We start from the raw sequence: 18,768 nt of genomic DNA on the forward strand, positions 1-18,768 counted from the left end.
TTTTTTCATGGGGCGGGGGGGTGGGGGGTGGGCGGAACTCCTCTTTAACCTACAGAGGGGTCTGTGCTGCTGTACTCATAACCGTGAAATGCTAGGCAATAAGATACTATGAAAATTGACCATCTCTATTTTGAGAAATCAAGAGACCGCTCACCTCTCAGATGTAGGATCCGCACAGTTTAATGGGTACTTTAACTCAATAACATCCCCATTCTTTTCCTTTAGCTGTCCATGGTGTTCCATGTAATACTGAACCAATTCAGCCAGTGTAGCAAACTTTTCACCACCATACAAGTCATAGTAATCACCTGTGTTCTGGATTTTAATATGTGTAACCGCTCCATTCCTCCTGAAATGATAAGACATTAGCTAAGATATAGTTTGTGAGCCGATTTATAAAAACTTGAGAGGAGGAGAATAAAAATAAAAAACACTTTCCCATAGAGAACAATAATTTTTTTGTTTTCCTGGGAAACATGCAAACAAACTGAATGTTGACTGCAGCAATTTCTCCACTTGCATAAGAGAACTTTTTCTGACATAATAAAAATGGGACATTAAACTTTTCTATATGAAGTTTTAACTAAGGCCATATAGAAAGATGAGCCTGCATTGAGTACATAGATACCCAACACGTCAAGCCTTAAAATTGCACTTGCCAATAAAACAGCAATAAACAGTACCCAAAATTGTCCATAGACGGTGACATAAAAGCCTGTGCAGATCATCATTTTAAAGTTAACCAGGAAAGATGGCCTTAGAATTACTGCTCTCACACGGGTGCGACTTGTGTAGCACAATTGTTGTTTTTGTACATAGCCACAACTGAAACATGCACAGTGGCGAAAATAATTATTTGATCCCCTGCAGATTTTGTAAGTTTGCCCACTTACAAAGAAATGAAGGGTCTATTATTTTTATGGAATATCAACCAAAAATCCAGAAACAAAACACGATACAAATGTTATAAACGGAGTTGCAGTTCAGTGAGTAAAATAAGTACTGTATTTGATCCCCAAGCAAAACATGGCTTGGTGGAGAAACCCTTGTTGGCAAGCACCAAGGCAAGACATTTCTTGTAGGTTGTTACCAGATTTGCACACATCTCAGGAGGGATTTTGTTCCACTCTTCTTTAGAGATGTCTAAATCCATAAGGTTTCTTGGCAGTCACTTGGCAACTCGAAGTTTCAGCTCCCTCCATAAAATTTATAGGACTAAGGTCTGGAGACTGGCTAGGCCACTCCATGACATTAATGTGCTTCTTCTTGAGCCACTCCTTAAATTGACAAGGACTAATCTGTGTACCACATGAGCACATACTGTAGCCAGTCTGTGGGAGACAGAATTATTGTTGGTTGGTAGAGGATGAAAAACTTATTTTACTCACTGAACTGCAACTCAATTTATAACATTTGTATCATGTCTTTTTTCCTGGATTTTTGGTTGATATTCTCTCTCTCATTTAAAACATTATGCTTTGGGGCCGTTTCTCTGCTAAAGGTACAGGCCGACTTTGCATTGAGAGGCCAACGGACGAGCCCATGTATTGTAAAATCTTGGATGAGAACCTTCTTCCCTCAGCCAGAACACTGAAGATGACTCGTGGATAGGTCTTCCAGCATGACAATGACCAAAAACATACCACCACCAAGGCAACAAAGGAGTGGTTCAAGAAGAAGCACATTAAGGTCAAACCTGTCCTGTTAAACTGCTGTATGGTCTTGGCCACTGTGCTGCAGCTCAGTTTCAGGGTCTTGACAATCTTCTTATAGCCTAGGCCATCTTTATGTGGAGCAACAATTCTTTTATTCAGATCCTCTTTGCCATGAGGTGCCATGTTGAACTTCCAGTGACCAGTATGTGATATTGATTTAAATTTTAACACCGGCTCCCAATTCACACCTGAGACCTTGTAACACTAACGAGTCACATGACACCGGGGAGGGAAAATGGATAATTCATCCCAATTTGGACATTTTCACTTAGGAGTGTACTCACTTTTGTTACCAGCGGGTTAAGACATTAATGTCTGTGTGTTGAGTTATTTTGAGGGGACAGCAAATGTACACTGTTATACAAGCTGTACACTCACTACTTTACATTGTAGCAAAGTGTCATTTCTTCAGTGTTATCACATGAAAAGATAAAATAAAATATTTACAAAAATGTTGTTAAGGGTGTACTCACTTTTGTGAAATTTATTTATGTTTTATTTTTTAAAGCAGAGGCTCTAGAAAATAAATTTGCAAGTTTTTATGTCGCACGATATTTGTGCAGCGCACACTAGCACATTATGAAAGACTTAAAGTGGATGTAAACCCAATGTCATCCTTTCTAAACTACTGCCATAGGGGTTATCTATAAGGATATACACGCCTCCTGCATGTATCTTTACCTGTCAAATGTCTCCCCTCTGTCTGTTATGAGAACTGAAAAACTGCAGATTCTGTGGGTGGGTCTGTTGTCTGGAGCACGGTGGGTGGAGTCGTGATGTCAGTAGAATCCCCGCCCACCTCTACACTCCCCTTGTCAACATACATTTCTCCTGTGTGTTTCTTACACTGAACTTCTGCTATGATCTCTAACATCCAGTGAAAAGACAAGAAAGTAACCACATGACTTCAGCATGCCAAATCATGGTGAGGTGTGGAACACCCAATCCTTGCAGAGCAGCAGAAGAAAGGAGTGGGGGTGGGAATTAAAAAATAATGCATGTCTTAGGCTAGTGCACGAGATATGTAAATCACCTGTCACTCACAGCAAGGGAGAGTTTTTCTCAGTTTGTCAAGATTTATCTCACTGAACAATAAAAGAGGATTGCTCAGAGATGCATTAACTCTGTGTGGCAAGACTGGGCTCAAATAATAGGAAATCTTATACTCTACAGTATGATATCAAAAAAAAAAAAAAGAAAATTCGGGTTTACATCCACTTTAATGTGAAATGAAGGCCTCCAGCGGCGCTCATAGGGCTTCCATCTTCACCTGGTCGTCCTTCAGGGTTTGCGGGCTGTGGTCCTTTCAGTGGCCGAAATGCAATGATGGCACTTCCGCCCATGCGCACAGGAGTCACTGTTTATGGCCCAGGTCTGCAGGGACACCGATTATCTCCTAGACAGTGTACGTTTAAGGAGATATTTCTTGTACCTACAGGTAAGCTTTATTATAAGCTTACCTGTAGATAGAAGTTTCCAGGGGGGCTTTACTACCACTTTAATTGTCCTGTATCCTATTTTTCATGAAATGGTTTCTTACTGCACTTTTCTACCACTGTGCAACATCCTCCATGAGCTCCCAAACCTCTCCTTTTATACCACGCTTCTGTGTGTTTGGAATAAGCAGTGAATATTAGTTGTGGTCATGCACACTACACATATCATAGTCTCTAGTTCACAGTCTATAGTCCATAGCCAATCTCGGAGAGCGAGCAAGAGAGGGAGAGAAAAAGGCAAAAAAGTGTAGCAATGAAGGCAATATACACAGTTTTTATTCTCAGAGAAAAAAAATATATCTCTGCTCAAGCCAAGAGCAAACAAGTATTATAAAACATCTTTTGATAACATTCATCCAGGAAAAGAGCTCCTTACCTTACTGAGAGTGTGAAATCACCAGGATTGCTCTTACTGGGACGTGCCAAGAAACTGCCGTCCACTCCACGGGTCAAAAGAAGATTTTCTGCTTCAACACCTGTGATATTCGGGTGAAACCATCTGTAACCAAAAGAAAGTCAACAGCATGAACCAAATAATTATTTTCAAACATTAGTCAGCAAGAAAGCAGTGTGTGTTATCACCAGGAAGACATGCTGCCTAATTAACAATAAATAATTGTAATTCTGTTCTTGCTCATAGCTATACATATAGCCATATTAAAGCTAAATTCCAAGTACGGATTGTCTATGTAGTTGCAGCCGCCCGGCATAGGACCCGGACAAGCCAGGATCACTGTATTACAAACAGCTACTACAGTGATCCTTCACTTCCACAGGGATCAGCCAGGTACAACAACACATACATACTTATGTTGGTCCAAGCTGGACTAATGCCTATCTAGAATTAAGCTTTAAGCATTGTGGCTTCCCTTGGTAGGTTAATTGGCATCTGTCCAAAATTGGCCCTAGTATATGAATGTGAGTTGGGGACCTTGGATTGTGGGCTCCTTGAGGGTAGGGACCGATGTGAGTGTGGGATGATGTGTGGAGCGCTGCGTAAATTGACGGCGCTATATGGGTACCTTACATAAAAAATAGGGATAATTGTAGACACGCACCCACACTCACTCAGGTTGAACTGGATGGACTGGTGTCTTTATTCAACCTTACTAACTATGTAACTATGGATCCTCTCTGCCTCCAGCTTGCTAAGGGTCCTTTCACACTGGGGCTATTGCGCTTATAATAGCGCCTGCAAACCGACCCGAAAGTGCCGCTGCTTTAATTCCAGTGTGAAAGCCCCAAGGGCTTTCACACTGGAGAGGTGCGCTGGCAGGACAGAAGAAAAAGTCCTGCCAGCAGCATCTTCTGAGCGGTGAAGGAGCGGAGTGTATACACCACTCCTTCACCACTCCTGCCCATTGAAATCAATGGGACGGCGCGGCTATACCGCCGGCAAAGAGCCTCTGCAGAGGCGCTTTGCTGTGGTTTTAACCCCTTCTCGGCTGCTAGCAGGCGGGTAAAACCGCCCCAGCTAGCGGCCCAATACCGATGGTAAAGCGCCGCTTACAATAGCGGCGCTTTACCGTCGACAACGCCCCCGCCCCAGTGTGAAAGGGGCCTAACTGTGCAACAAATCAGCATCATCAAGGTCTGGCTTATCAAAACAAAAAAAAATGGAACTATACAACAATCAGTGATGCTTTACCTGTCATTAATCCTATACAATAAACAGAAATCTACACACTGTGCACAGTCTGAATTCAGAGAAACTTTAGGAAGAGTTGATGATTCCAAGTCTTCAGACTCAATGTTTGGGCCTGGTTTACTTCATCAATGTCAGGGGGAACAATAAAATTAGGGGGTAATGTTTGCGGTATGAACCATGAAGTATGTTGGCCTTTTTATTTAACCTCTTGAATAAAGTGGTTTTAAAGGCTGAAATTTTTTTACCTTTATGCATTCTATGGATGAAAGTAAATACCTTCAGCGTGCAGCTTCCCCCGCCACCCCATTGTGTTACATTGGTCACCTAAATGCATCAGTTCCTGCTGTATTTTGCATGTTCAAGTCAACTGATCATTGTACGGGTTATTATGCCTTAAGACACAAAGTGCGTTGAGTCACGTTGATCTGAGTCAAATCAAAACAGGCTCAATGCAAGGACGCAGCAAGAACAATTGCAGTGCCTTGCAAAAGTATTCATACCCATTAAAATGTCATTTTGTCATGTTACAACAAAAAACGTAAATGTATTTTATTGGGATTTTGTGTAATAGACCAACACAAAGTGGCACATAATTGTGAAGTGGAAGGAAAATGATAAATGTTTTTCAAAATTATTTACAAATACATACCTGAAAAGCGTGGTGTGCATTTGTATTCAGCCCCCTTTACTCCGATACAGCCCAACTAAAATCTAGTAGAACAGACTGCCTTCAGAAGTCACCTAATTAGTAAATACAGTCCACCTGTGTGTAATTTAATCTCAGTATAAATACAGCTGTTCAGTGAATCCCTCTGAGGTTTGTCAGAGAACCTTAGTGAACAAACAGCATCATGAAGGCCAAGGAACACACCGGACAGGTCAGAGATAAAGTTGTGGAGAAGTTTAAAGCAGGGTTAGGTTATAAAAAAATATACCAAGCTTTGAACATCTCAATCAAACATCCGAAAATGGAAAGTGCATGGCACAACTGCAAACCTACCAAGACATGGCCGTCCACCTAAACTGACAGGCCAGGCAAGGAGAGCATTAATCAGAGAAGCAGCCAAGAGACCCATGGTAACTATGGATGAGCTGCAGAGATTCACAGCTCAGGTGGGAGAATCTGTCCACAGGACAACTATTAGTTGTGCACTCCACAAATCTGGCCTTTATGGATGAGTGACAAGAAGAAAGACATTGTTGAAAGAAAGCCATAAGAAGTCCCGTTTGCGAGAAGCCATGTGGGGGACACAGCAAATGTGGAAGAAGATGCTCTGGTCAGATTAGGCCAAAATTTGACTTTTTGGCCTAAAAGCAAAACGCTATGTATGGCGGAAAACTAGCACTACACATGACCCTGAAGTGAACACACCATCCCCACCGTGAAACATGGTGGCAGCAGCATCAGGTTGTGGGGATGCTTTTCTTCAGCAGGGACAGGGAAGCTGGTCAGAGTTGATGGGAAGATGGATGGAACCAAATACAGGGCGATCTTGGAAGAAAACCTGTTAGAGTCTGCAAAAGACTGGGGCGGAGGTTCCTCTTCCAGCAGGACAACAACCCTAAACATACAGCCAGAGCTACAATGGAATGGTTTAGATCAAAGCATATTCATGTGTTAGAATGGCCCAGTCAAAGTCTAGACCTAAATCCATTTGAGAATCTGTGGCAAGACTTGAAAATCCAATCTGACTAGACTACATCCAATCTGACAGAGCTTGAGCTATTTTGCAAAGAAGAATGGGCAAAAGACTTGCAGCTGTAATTGCAGCAAAAGGTGGTTCTACAAAGTATTGACTCAGGGGGGCTGAATACAAATGCACGCTACACTTTTCACATATTTATTTGTAAAACATTTTGAAAACCATTTATCATTTTCCTTCCACTTCACAATTATGTGCCACATGTTGGTCTATCACAGGGGTATTGAATTAAAATTCATAGAGGTCCGATTAGTAAAATTTTCTTCCAGCCAAGGTCTGAATGGCAGTTTTGTGCAATGACTCAGATTCTTTACATCACAGCCCAGGTGTGCAGTAGGGGTGCAACGGATCAAAAAACTCACGGTTCGGATCGTTCCTCGGATCAGGAGTCACGGTTCGGATCATTTTCGTATCAACAAAAAAAAAATCTCCCCCACAGTAATATCCACAATCTCCCTATTGGCAGGGCATTGCAGCAGGGTATTGGCAGGGCATTGCAGCAGGGTATTGGCAGGGCATTGCAGCAGGGTATTAGCAGGGCATTGGCAGGGCATTGCAGCAGGGCATTGCAGAGTATTGGCAGGGCATTGCAGAGTATTGGCAGGGCATTGCAGAGTATTGGCACTGCTGCCATACGATCTCTCCCCCTCCACTGTACAGATCAGTACACAGAGGGGAGAGAGAGAGGAACCGGCGTCATGACGCCGGTTTGTTACAAGTGATCGCTCCGTCATTCGACGTGCTAAACGGCTGCCGGGTGTACCAAGATGGCCGCCGCTCTGGAGCTAGGCCAAAGCTGCGGCCTTTCCTATGGCCGAGGCCACAGAGGTGTCCCGTACGGATCAACCTCCGCGGATCGGATCAACCTCCGCGGATCGGATCACGGATCGATGACGATCCTTTGCACCCCTAGTGTGCAGGCACCACAGTCCGATGAATGGACTGTGGTGCCTGCATTTTCTGCTGGGAAAAAGTCCTGACAGCTTTTTAAAAATGCAGCCGCATGGAAACTGCATGCTGCTTTTGTACCATGCAATTTCCATGTGTATTTCAGTGCGTTTAACCACTTGCCGACCAGCCAACGTCGTTTTACAGCGGCAGGTCGGCGCGATCCCGCGAACCATCGTAGCTACACATCAGCTCGCGGGATCGGGATAGCAGGCGCCCAATGTGGGGGTGCCGATGCTCGTGGCCGACGGTCACGATGACCGATGGCCACGAGCGATCACAAGCACGAGGGACACACAAATCCATGTTCTGTTCTGAGAGGAGTTACAGATCGTGTGTTCCTATTAACTAGGAACCATGATCCATCACTTCCTCTAGTCAGTCCCCTCCCCCTTCAGTTAGAATCACCTCCCAGGGAACACAATTAACCCCTTGATCGCCGCCTAGTGTTAACCCCTTCACTGCCAGTGACATTTTTACAGTAATCAATGCATTTTTATAGCACTGTATATCGCTGTATAAATGCCAATGGTCCCAAAAATGTCTCAAAATTGTCCGATGTGTCCGCCATAATGTTGCGGTCACCATAAAAATCACTGATCGCCACCATTACTAGTTAAAAAAAATAAATAAATAAATAATAATAAAAAATGCTATAAATCTATCCCCTATTTTATAGACGCTATAACTTTTGCGCAAACTAATCAATACACGCTTATTGCGATTTTTTTACCAAAAACATGTAGAAGAATACATAACGGCCTAAACTGAGAAAAAATTAGCTTTTAAAAAAAAAAAAAAAAAAAAAAAAAAAGGGGATATTTATTATAGCAAAAAGTACAAAATATTGTGTTTTTTTCAAAATTGTCACTCTTTTTTTGTTTATAGCACAAAAAATAAAAACCGCAGAGGCGATCAAATAACACCAAAAGAAAGCTCTATTTGTAGGAAAAAAAAAAAAGGACATCAATTTTGTTTGGGTGCAGTGTCGCACGACTGCGCAATTGTTAAAGCGACGCGGTGCTTTAAAAAAAATGGCCTGGTCATTTAGCAGCCAAATCTTCCGGGGCTGAAGTGGTCAAGTGTCAATGGTACCTCAACACGTTTTCTGTGCAGCTGTTTGTTCCCTTCACATCTTCCCCACCACACCACTGCCCCCTTCACATATCACCCCCACACAGTATTGCCCCCCTTCACATATCAACCCACACAGCACTGCCCCCTTTCCCCGCTCCCCAGCCTTCACAGTTCCATGTATTTTCCTCCATTCGCTCTCTTACCTTACACAGAGCAGAGAGCAGGAGGCGGAACAATCCTAAACTGAAGGCACAGCAGCACTGGGCGGGGCGTGGGAGCTGCCAGGGTTAACTTTTCATATTAGTGAACTGGTGATTGGCTGCTAGGACCGCCTCCTAACAGCCAATCACTTCCCGAATAACGTGACAGGCAGCTACCTCTCTCCACGCAGTGCTGATCCCGCCCTAGTCCAGAATTGTCCCTCCTCCCACTCCTCTCTACTCTAATGACAGCAGAGGAGGCTGGGGACAAAAGCAGCAACTAAATGGTGTGATTGCGGCGGTCCGGAAAGAGCAGCAGCTAGGGCTGGACGTGGGCCGCCATTTAGTGATACCCGGTCTATCACATAAATTCTCAGTAAAATATATTTACTGGGCTTTTATTTTTGATTGTAACATGACAAAATGTGGAAAATTTCAAGGGGTATGAATACTTTTTCAAGGCACTGTTTGTGCCTCAGTCACACCAAACAAATGCGTTTGTTGCAGCACAATGCACAAAAACACATTCCAATGCACATCAGCATGTTGCAACATGCTGCTGTCTATACAGTTAAATAAAGTGTTTATTAAAGGGCTAGTTCACCTTTTCACAAGAAATGAAAAGATGAACGGTGTGTACCCTCCCCTGGGCCTCACTTTATTTACCTCCATGGATGATACGGTTTCATTCCCAACGCAGCCAATGTAGGGCCCCTGGGGTTTGAAAGTCGCAGTGTTCTTCCAGGATGAATCGGAGCGATTCTGTCGGTCACATGCTGGCACTTGCCCACTTTGACCAATCGGAATCATTTTGATCTAACCTAGCAGCTCTCTTGAAAGAAAAAAAACACGGCTTTCAAATCCCTGGACCCCTGCACCAGCTACATGGGCAGTGAATACTAATCTGCAGAGGTAAGTGCAGCAGGTAGGGATGCACCAATACATCAGTCGTCTAAAATTATCGGTCAAAAATAGGGTTATTGGCGTTTTGCCGATCTTAAAAAAAAAAAAAAAAAAAAAAAAAAAAGGGAAGAAGTGCCGATAATTATATGCAAAATATTATAATTATATGTGCCGATAATGGCCGAATTCAGATTCATTTCAATTCATGATATTAACACCTTCCCGCCCAGCGTATCATAAAATGATGGCCAGGCAGGAGCACTGTTGTTCTTGGACAATGTCATCCCAAAACGCGCCTCTCACGCAGCCGTGCAATCTGTCACAGGCTGTGTCCACCAGACACGGCCAATGACTGATCACTGTACCGGCTCATTGCCAGTGTCATGTGATCGCTGTGACCAATCACACCAGATCACTTGACAGTTGTAAACAATGGATGGCTTCCTTTCATGCCATCCATTTTATACAATTGTGTTGCTAGCTGTGATTGGTCACGGTGATCACATGGTACAGACGGGGCCAATCACAGCCCATCTGTACCTTGGGATTAGCTTTGGCCAATCACAGCTAATCACAACAAAAGACACAGAATAAAACAGTTTCATTCAGTAAAAAATGGTTAGTTATACCAGTAATATTCACTCGTACGAAACAATCATAATGTGTAAAAAATAAAATCATGATCACTTCCACAGAGTAGTACAGTTTTACTATGGTAACACTGTATTGCTCTGGTCACAGTGAAAACATTTTTTTAAAAGGATTTTTTTTTTTTTTTTAACATACTGATCACCACCACACCAGTTAAATGACAATGCTCTACTGCACTGGTGACAGTAAGGGCACTTTCACACTGATGCGCTGGCAGCGTTAGCTAATTTTAGCGGCGCTTTACCGTCATTTTAGCGGTGCTTTTCACCCGCTAGCGGAGAGCTTTTAACAACGCTAGAGGACAAAAAAGGGTTGAATGTGCACGCAAAGTGCCTGCATCGATTTTAATGGTGGGGGTGGTTTAGGAGCGCTACATACAGTGCTCCCGCACTGCCCCAAAAATGCTGCTTGCAGGACTTTTTTTCTTGCAAGCGCACAGCTCCAGTGTGAAAGCACTTGGGCTTTCACATTGGGGCTGCAAAAGAGGCAGTTTTACAGGCGCTTTTAATGCGCTATTTTTAGCACAAACACACACCATAGATTGTGGACTCTTTAACTTTACTACAGATTGCATAATATACACTGATTTGGGTTATTTTCACCAAAGAAATGTAGCAGAATACAATTTGACCCAAATTTATTAAGAAAGAAGATTTATTTGCAAATATTATTCTTATAACAGAAACAAAGAAATGCATTTTTTCAGAAATGTTGGCCTTTTTTCATTTATTTAGCAAAAAAAAAAAAAAAAAAAAAAAAAAAAAAAAAAACCTAGTGGTGGTTAAATACAGCCAAAAAGAAAAGTTTCATTTGTGCAAAAAAAAAAAAAAGATAAAAATTTAGTTTGGGTAGTATTGCAATATATATATATATTTTTTTTTTTTTAAACTGTCCATTTTCGGTTTTCACCCACGTACATATTAAATCTTCAGTTTTGGTCCAGAATTTTTATTTCGGTGCACCACTAGCAGCAGGGACCAGGTAGGGAGTAGTATATAGCGTTAGTTCACCTTTTCATTCTTTTGTTAAAAAGATGAACTTGCACTTTAAATGAAGTTTAAAATACTGGTGACCCATTGCAACTCCAGATCACTTCAACCAGAAAGACTGGCATCTCGTGTCCATAAAGAAGCAGTAGGTAGTTTAGGACTGAACACAAGTATAACAGCCTAAGCTGCCTTTTTGTTTTTTTTGTTTTTTATTCTAACACATACACTGAAGCTTATAAATTAGGAGGTCTACAGACAAGTTTCTAATCAGGGCAATTTATTGAATGAGGACACACTCCACTGATGGATTATCATCTGAAAACCAGTTTACCATTGTCCAGACCCCACATGAGAAAATGTTACTGGAGACAGGCTGCATTGTTTGTTATTAGACCAAAGTTTTAACAAACTTAATTGCTTCTACAAAACAGCTAATCCAAAGAAAAAAAAGCAGACAGGAGTAAAGATTTTTGGTGAGGGTTTGCCTGGAGTTCTACTTTAAGGCAGAGCTTTCTGAAAAGCCAGGCATTGAATCAGATGACCAATCATAAAGAACGCGCCTGTCCTACACAAGAACTGTATACAAATGTCACTCTAAAGCATATTTCCACATCACAAGACTGCTAAAGCCAGTAAAACGTGCTATGCTTTTATTTGAGTGACTAAACTTTAGTACCCAACCACACCCATTATTTTCACTGGATCCTTCTAACAGTCCATGCTATGTATATATTGGCACAACCCTGCTATTAACATTTAGTCAATCAGGAAAACAATTAATAAAACTGTATAATGAATGCAATGTAGCAAAATTCTATGAAACTGACTTGGCGCCATTGGGCACAAGACATGACTGCTCTGTGCACCATGATCCACAATAAAAGAAAGTGTCTGTATGTTGAACTGTCTCTGCATGGCCTTCATCACATAGCAGGGTGAATTAAAAAAAAAAAAGATGATTTAAAAAAAAAAAAAAAAAAAAAATCTGACTTAAATAAAAATAAGCAGATTTTTTTTATTTAAAACCTCCCTCTAATGTTCACACCTATAGGTAAGCCTATAATAAGGCTTGCCTATAGGTACTGTAAATATCTCCTAAACTTGCACCATTTGAGATATTTACTGTATACTGCACCGATGTCAGTGGCACATGCACTCTGAAAGAACGGTGGAGCTTCGTTATGTAGCATAAGACTGTATATTCTGCATTTACATTTTTGGTAAACTCATTCAATGAATCCAAGCTCTGCAAGCGGAGATAACATGCACTGCATTGATATTAAAGATTCTAACTACCAGCAAGAATAAGTCCTTACATTTAATAAGCACCTGTCATTTCAGATCCACCATGGCAGCGCCTGTTGGCGGGCATCCGCTCACCTGCTGCCACCACGCCCCTCGGCTTGTTGTGTTCACTGCCGCATCACCAGCCATCCTAATAAAGTGAATGGGACTATTGGTGAGTCAACAGCGGGTCAGAAAAGGAGCTGCTGCGGGACAGAGATGACAGTTGCTCTTTAAAAATTATGATTTAAATCGAGTTGATTTAAATGAAGATCTTTTACTAGGGATTTAAAGCGCAAAATCGACCTGATTTAAAAAAAAAAATCCACCCTGTCATGTAGGTTTTCTCCTATTTTTTTTAATGAATGGAGCCATTTGCCTGGTACACTAGTAGGAGGGCACCAAGCATGCATTCCTTGGTACAAGATCTGGGAAATCCCAAACTACTCATCCTGCCAGCTTAGAAAATGATGTGCCCTCTTCTGAAGAAATAGAAAAATCACAGACACCAAACTATGGATTAACATGGATTCATAATGATGGTCGTAGACACCGAAAGTGACTATCCTTGTGCCTGATTCCTACACCTGCCACAGCCTCTGCGCTGTCATAATGATAGGCACATGACCGAGGAGTTTCAAACTAGATGGAGCCTGACTTTTGATTGACGGCATGGCATTAGACGGATCCATAGCAGTTATTCGGCCTAATACCGGCTTTGGAATCGGCCCTCTGCTGTGCACTGTCAAAAGGTAGAGCAGACCTGATGGGGAACTAGTCTAATGCCGCGTACACACGGTCGGACTTTTCGTCTACAAAAGTCCGACAGCCTGTCCGACAGACTTCCGGCGGACTTTCGGCGGACTTGCAGCAGACTTTCTAACGAACGGACTTGCCTACACACGACCACACAAAAGTCCGACGGATTCGTACGTGATGACGTACACCGGACTAAAATAAGGAAGTTCATAGCCAGTAGCCAATAGCTGCCCTAGCATGGGTTTTTGTCCGTCGGACTAGCACACAGACGAGCGGATTTCGGGGTCCGTCGTAGTTACGACGTAAAGATTTGAAGCATGTTTCAAATCTAAAGTCCGTCGGATTTGAGGCTGAAAAAGTCTGCTGAAAGTCCGGAGAAGCCCACACACGATCGGATTACCAGCCAGCTTTAGTCCGTCGGCGTCCGTTGGACTTTTGTAGATGAAAAGTCCGACCGTGTGTACGCGGCATAAGTGTTCCCCATCAGGCTCCACCCACCCTACAACTTACATTTTTAGCCGCCAAGCCTTTTTGGTGGGCGAAGTCTGATGGAAAACTCAGAGACTAGTTCTCCATCAGGTCTGCTTTGCCTTTGATTGACAGTGCACAGTAGAGGGTGGATTCCAAAACCAAATTGGAATGACTAGTAGCTTTGGATCTGCCCACTGCCATGCAACTGTCAATCAGAAGAACACCAGACCTGATGGGGAACTAGTCTCTTAGTTCCCCATCAGGCTCCGCCCACCTCTTGCTTCCAAAGCCACTATTGGACGGCACCCGCGCACTGCCATCCGCAGGCAAAGCAGACCTCTCTCAGAGCTCCTCATCAAGCTCCACCCACTGTCAGTTCAGTGTGACTTGCCTCATTGGTTGCTAGGATTCAGGTAGCCTTTGTTCTAGCAACCAATGCTGTAAATGTAAAACACAAACATTTTAATAAAGCAATGAATATACAACACCCTCCTCCCCTGTACACCAACTCTGAGCTGGTCTTAATTACCACCCGTTCTCTTATTTGTGAACTGGCCATAATTATTTTAGAAGCTTTCACAGGTAACAGATCCCTAAAATTGCAGTGGTAAAAACGACCTATATCTGATACACTTGTGGGTACCTGTACCAAAACTGGCACAAGCCTTTCATGAATTAGGTCATGTCATATTAAAAGGGCCATACCACCAGAAAAGTTTTTTCTATAGATATAACCCATTTTTATTTTCTGCAGTAACGATATCTGTTTCTATTTCACCACCCCACTTCTCAGGTCTATTTCACAGAACAAGCCCATAAACTATTTTTTTTTTTTTAGGTATATGGCTCCATCTTGTGGCTAAAATGTGGACGGGTCTTTTTACAGAAAAAAAATTGGTAAAGTGAATCGTTCTATAAAAAGTACAAAATGACAAATAGTAATTAGAGGGTACCTTCAAATGATTCTTGGTACCCGTCATGTCTCTTCAAGTGCTTCAGAACTTCTAAAAGCTGGGGCTTTTGACATGCAAATATCGACTTTTTCTCCAAGTCAAGTGCTGTCCCATCCCCCCCCGAACACCTAGTTATTCCGTATTAATCCAGCTCAGCGGGACGAATAGTTAAATTCTGGAGGTGAAGGACCAGTGTTCTAGACTTTATAAGGATAAATCAAAATTTGTGTAGGAGTGGGTCAGTGACTGCAATCATAAGCCCCAGCACTGATTTCAGGGCTATTTCAAACCCCATTAAATTCTGTTGACTCCACCTTAACCCTACCCCTATATTGATGACAGTAAACACCCCTCACCCTCTTTGGTAGCCAGTGGCAATACTATACCCCCATCCCTGCACTGCTGATCAGTGGTGGGGCTGTTAATTGACACCCGACATTGTGAATAGATGCAGCGTTTTTAACCCCACTCAGTGTACTTACCAGATCACCCACTCTTGCACCGCTCTGTCCCTGAGACTTCAGGCTGGGACTATACTACTCTGTCTGACAGCACAGGCTTTAGTTCAGTGAAAGAATGCAGAGAGCAGGCACTGCAAAGTGCCCAACAGGTGGCAAACCCTGCCCAGGACACAGTGGGCCACAGCACAAAGAGCTAGCAGGCTGCGTTTCGAGTACAAGGGCTCTGCATGGTCTGTAAGCATAATGATCTGTGGACAAGAGAGGGGGCAGGATAGTTGATGTATTCTAACTCCCAGGGGTTTAATGGCCAAAAAACCTGCTGCTAGAGCTGCACAATTCTGGATAAAATGAGAATCACAATTTTTTTTTGCTTAGAATAAAGATCACGATTCTCGGCATAACATCTTTCACATTATACAAAAAAATTGGGCTAAATTTTCAGTTTAGTTTCTGTTTAATACATTGAAGTGTATTTTTTCCCCAAAAAATTGCTTTTGAAAGATCGCTGCGCAAATACAGTGCAACATAAAAAATTGCACCGACCGCCAATTTATTCTCTAGGGTCTCTGCTAAAAAAAATATATTTTAACTTGTAAGCAACAAGTGTCAGAGAAGGCTTAGTTTTTTTAGTGGAGCCGCTCTCCCTCAGGGCACTCATGCGGGCACGCTCCCGCGTCCTACTGCTGCATTCATAGGTAGATAGCAGTCTTTTCCTGTAGTGTCTTTTGGGATCTCCTAATAAAGGATCTTGGATCAACATAGTGGTGTGCGGACATTTCTTCTTATTTCTGTTTTGCTCGTCCCCAACGCTGGAACAATCGGGTTCAGGTAAGTAAAAGGGGGACTCTGGGGGCTGCTGCATCACAGGAGGTTTTTCACCTTAATGCATAGAATGCATTAAACTGACCTCAATTGCAGACTGAAGTTCATCTCTGATCTAAAAGAACTGAATGATACAATGTTTCTTTTTATCTCTCAGCTCTGAGCAATGTTGTGATAAACTTTACTTTGCACCTTATACTATAAAATGTGTTTTTGGGTAGATTGACACGTGCGTCTAAATCTACCTTTCCTCTGAAGCACAATCCGTATTCAGTCTACACTACAGAGGCGCTTAACAGACAGTGAGTAGGTAATGCGACATCTCCTCGCTGTCGGTTTTACCCTCATATTTGCCACAGGCACTTCCCCCTTCACCTGAATGTGCTGCATGTTACATGTTGGGTAGGTTTTGCTTTTCAAACACTGCCACCCACTGCCTATTGTAACTTAAGGGAGAAGCAGCAAAAACACAGCCCAACCAGCATTTTTACCACCCCCCCCCCTTTTTTATTAGTATTTTTTTTTCCTTTTGTTTTGAAGTCTTGGGATATCTTAGGGCAATCAGTAAGGCCGGCCCTACACGGAACAAATTTCTTTCCTGCAACCCGTGGAAATTTGCTCAATTCCCCCATCAACACAAACAGTATTGATGTGGAGATCCCTCCTGCCAGGCCATTGTCTTCTCCCGGCAGGGAGAACCAATGGGGGAGTGGACGAAGACAGTGTTTATAATCATAAGCAAATCCGTCAGGCTGGTTGTAGCCAAGTTGATCGATCAACTTGGTACATTCAGCCTGCCCACTAATGGTTCCAATCTCGGCTGGTTTCAGCTGAAAAAGCAGCAAGACTGGCTAACTGGTTACCATAGTAAACTACACACGACTGTCTTACTGGCTGGATGACCAGATTTTAAAAAAAAAAAGGGAAGGAAGAAAACCAAAAAAATGAGACCAATCACATCTACGAATTGGTAAGCTGCAAAATAATAAATGTTTTCCCTTGGGTTTAAAAGGAGAAGTATGGCCAAGCTTTTGGCTGTTTTTCTCCTGTGGCTCAGTTAGTTCTGGACTCCTGTGACCCGTTTTCAGCCAACAGCAAGCTAAAACTTGAAACGTTGAGAACAGCTGCAGGCCCTTGCCCGCTTCTTTTGGCGTGTCTGCCCTCTGAGCGCCTGGCAGCTCAGAGTGATGACAATTATCTAGCGGCTTCTTCCTCCATCCCGAATTACAGGCTTTTCCCTTCATGTCTAAGCCACAACTTCCTTACTTTAATATAACCCTTTCACACATGCTGTCCGATCAGGTCAGCCTGTCCATTTTTCAGGCGGACCCGATTGGACGCTCCATGCACCTCTATGGAGCGACGGATGTCAGCGGTGACATGCTATCCGCTGATATCCGATCCAGCAAATCCAGACAGATGGAAACTCTATTCTCCATCCTTCTGGGGGATCGGATGGAATCAGATGAAAACGGATAGGCAGATCCGTTTTCATCCGATCTCACATAGAGCACAGCAGGGCTCTGACAGGTCCGTCTCTGCACAGTGAGCGGAGACGGAGCTGTCATCTGCCTGCTCAGCGGGGATCGGGTGTTCGCACTGCAAGATTTCCCCTTATCTCTTGTTCTGAGGACAACTCTAAAACTTTGGACTTCCCCTTACTTTCGATCTCAGTGACCATTGTCACTAGTACAAACGGGCTCGGTTGGTGGTGAATTTTCCTAATCATTGACTTAAATAAATGCTTGACAGCATTTATAAAAACAAAAATGGACTCAATGAAACTGTCGCAAGGCTTTCAAGAATGGAGGGTAAGAGTGTTACAATAGGGCCGTCCAGACAGAAAAATGTTGCAACTGTTTTATTAAATCACCCCCAATATATGTTGCAATAATTTAAATGAATAAATCAAAAAACAAGTGGAATGAATTTAGCCATGTAAGGCCTTTTTAACTGTCACATAAGAATCAATTTACAAGCATAACATCTGTGGTACTCTTTTATTGCCAAGCATTATTTATTTTACTGATTATATCCACCACCACAACCCCCCCCCCCCCACACACACACACACACACACACTATAGGTTTAATTGCACAGGTATGCATTATCTGCTTTTGCAGTATTTTGCGCATAACTGGTCAGATAAAATACAGATTCAGATGATACAATGGATCTGTGGAAGAAATACCAACGTCGTCTGAGAAAAAGAAATCATATTATAGTAATTCCGGTAACAAGATATGTACTACTGGCCTGTCATCCCTGAAATGCACTGAAAATCTGCTCACTCCAGGAAGTGCACATTTAAAAAGTTCAATGAGAAAAAATTATGAAATACAGTAAAACCTTGGATTGCGAGCATAATTCGTTCTGGAAACATGCTTGTAATCCAAAGCACTTGTATATCAAAGCGAATTTCCTCAGAAGAAATAATGGAAACTCAGATGATTCGTTACACAACCATTTATTCATAAGTCCTTCAATTTAGGCTCCATGTGCACAGGATGCTGGGGCAAACTCCTCTGAACGAACTTGAAACCGGCGTTTAGAAACGCCTGTTTTGCCGCGTATAGCGGCGTTTTACCACGTTTGCGTCTAGAATAGTTTATTAAGATAACCTCATTAACCCTCTCCAAACTCAAAAAACATTGTTATTTAACTATTTCAGCCACTTTGACCAGAGT

At 42.6% G+C, this 18,768-nt stretch overlaps 1 protein-coding gene across 1 annotated transcript in view; it reads right to left on the reverse strand.

Annotated features, from left to right (window-relative positions):
- Window positions 1–18,768, reverse strand: part of PTPN11 (protein tyrosine phosphatase non-receptor type 11) — a 151,744-nt gene that overhangs the window by 122,390 nt on the left and 10,586 nt on the right. Inside the window, exons 2-3 of the mRNA XM_073625934.1 lie at window positions 3,588–3,710; window positions 155–349 (exon numbers count right to left, since the gene is read on the reverse strand). Of these exons, the coding sequence (XP_073482035.1) occupies window positions 155–349; window positions 3,588–3,710 (318 nt within the window). The remainder of the gene's footprint in view (window positions 1–154; window positions 350–3,587; window positions 3,711–18,768) is intronic.

This window comes from Aquarana catesbeiana, linkage group LG01, assembly GCF_042186555.1.
Source record: "Aquarana catesbeiana isolate 2022-GZ linkage group LG01, ASM4218655v1, whole genome shotgun sequence".
Taxonomy (NCBI): domain Eukaryota; kingdom Metazoa; phylum Chordata; class Amphibia; order Anura; family Ranidae; genus Aquarana; species Aquarana catesbeiana.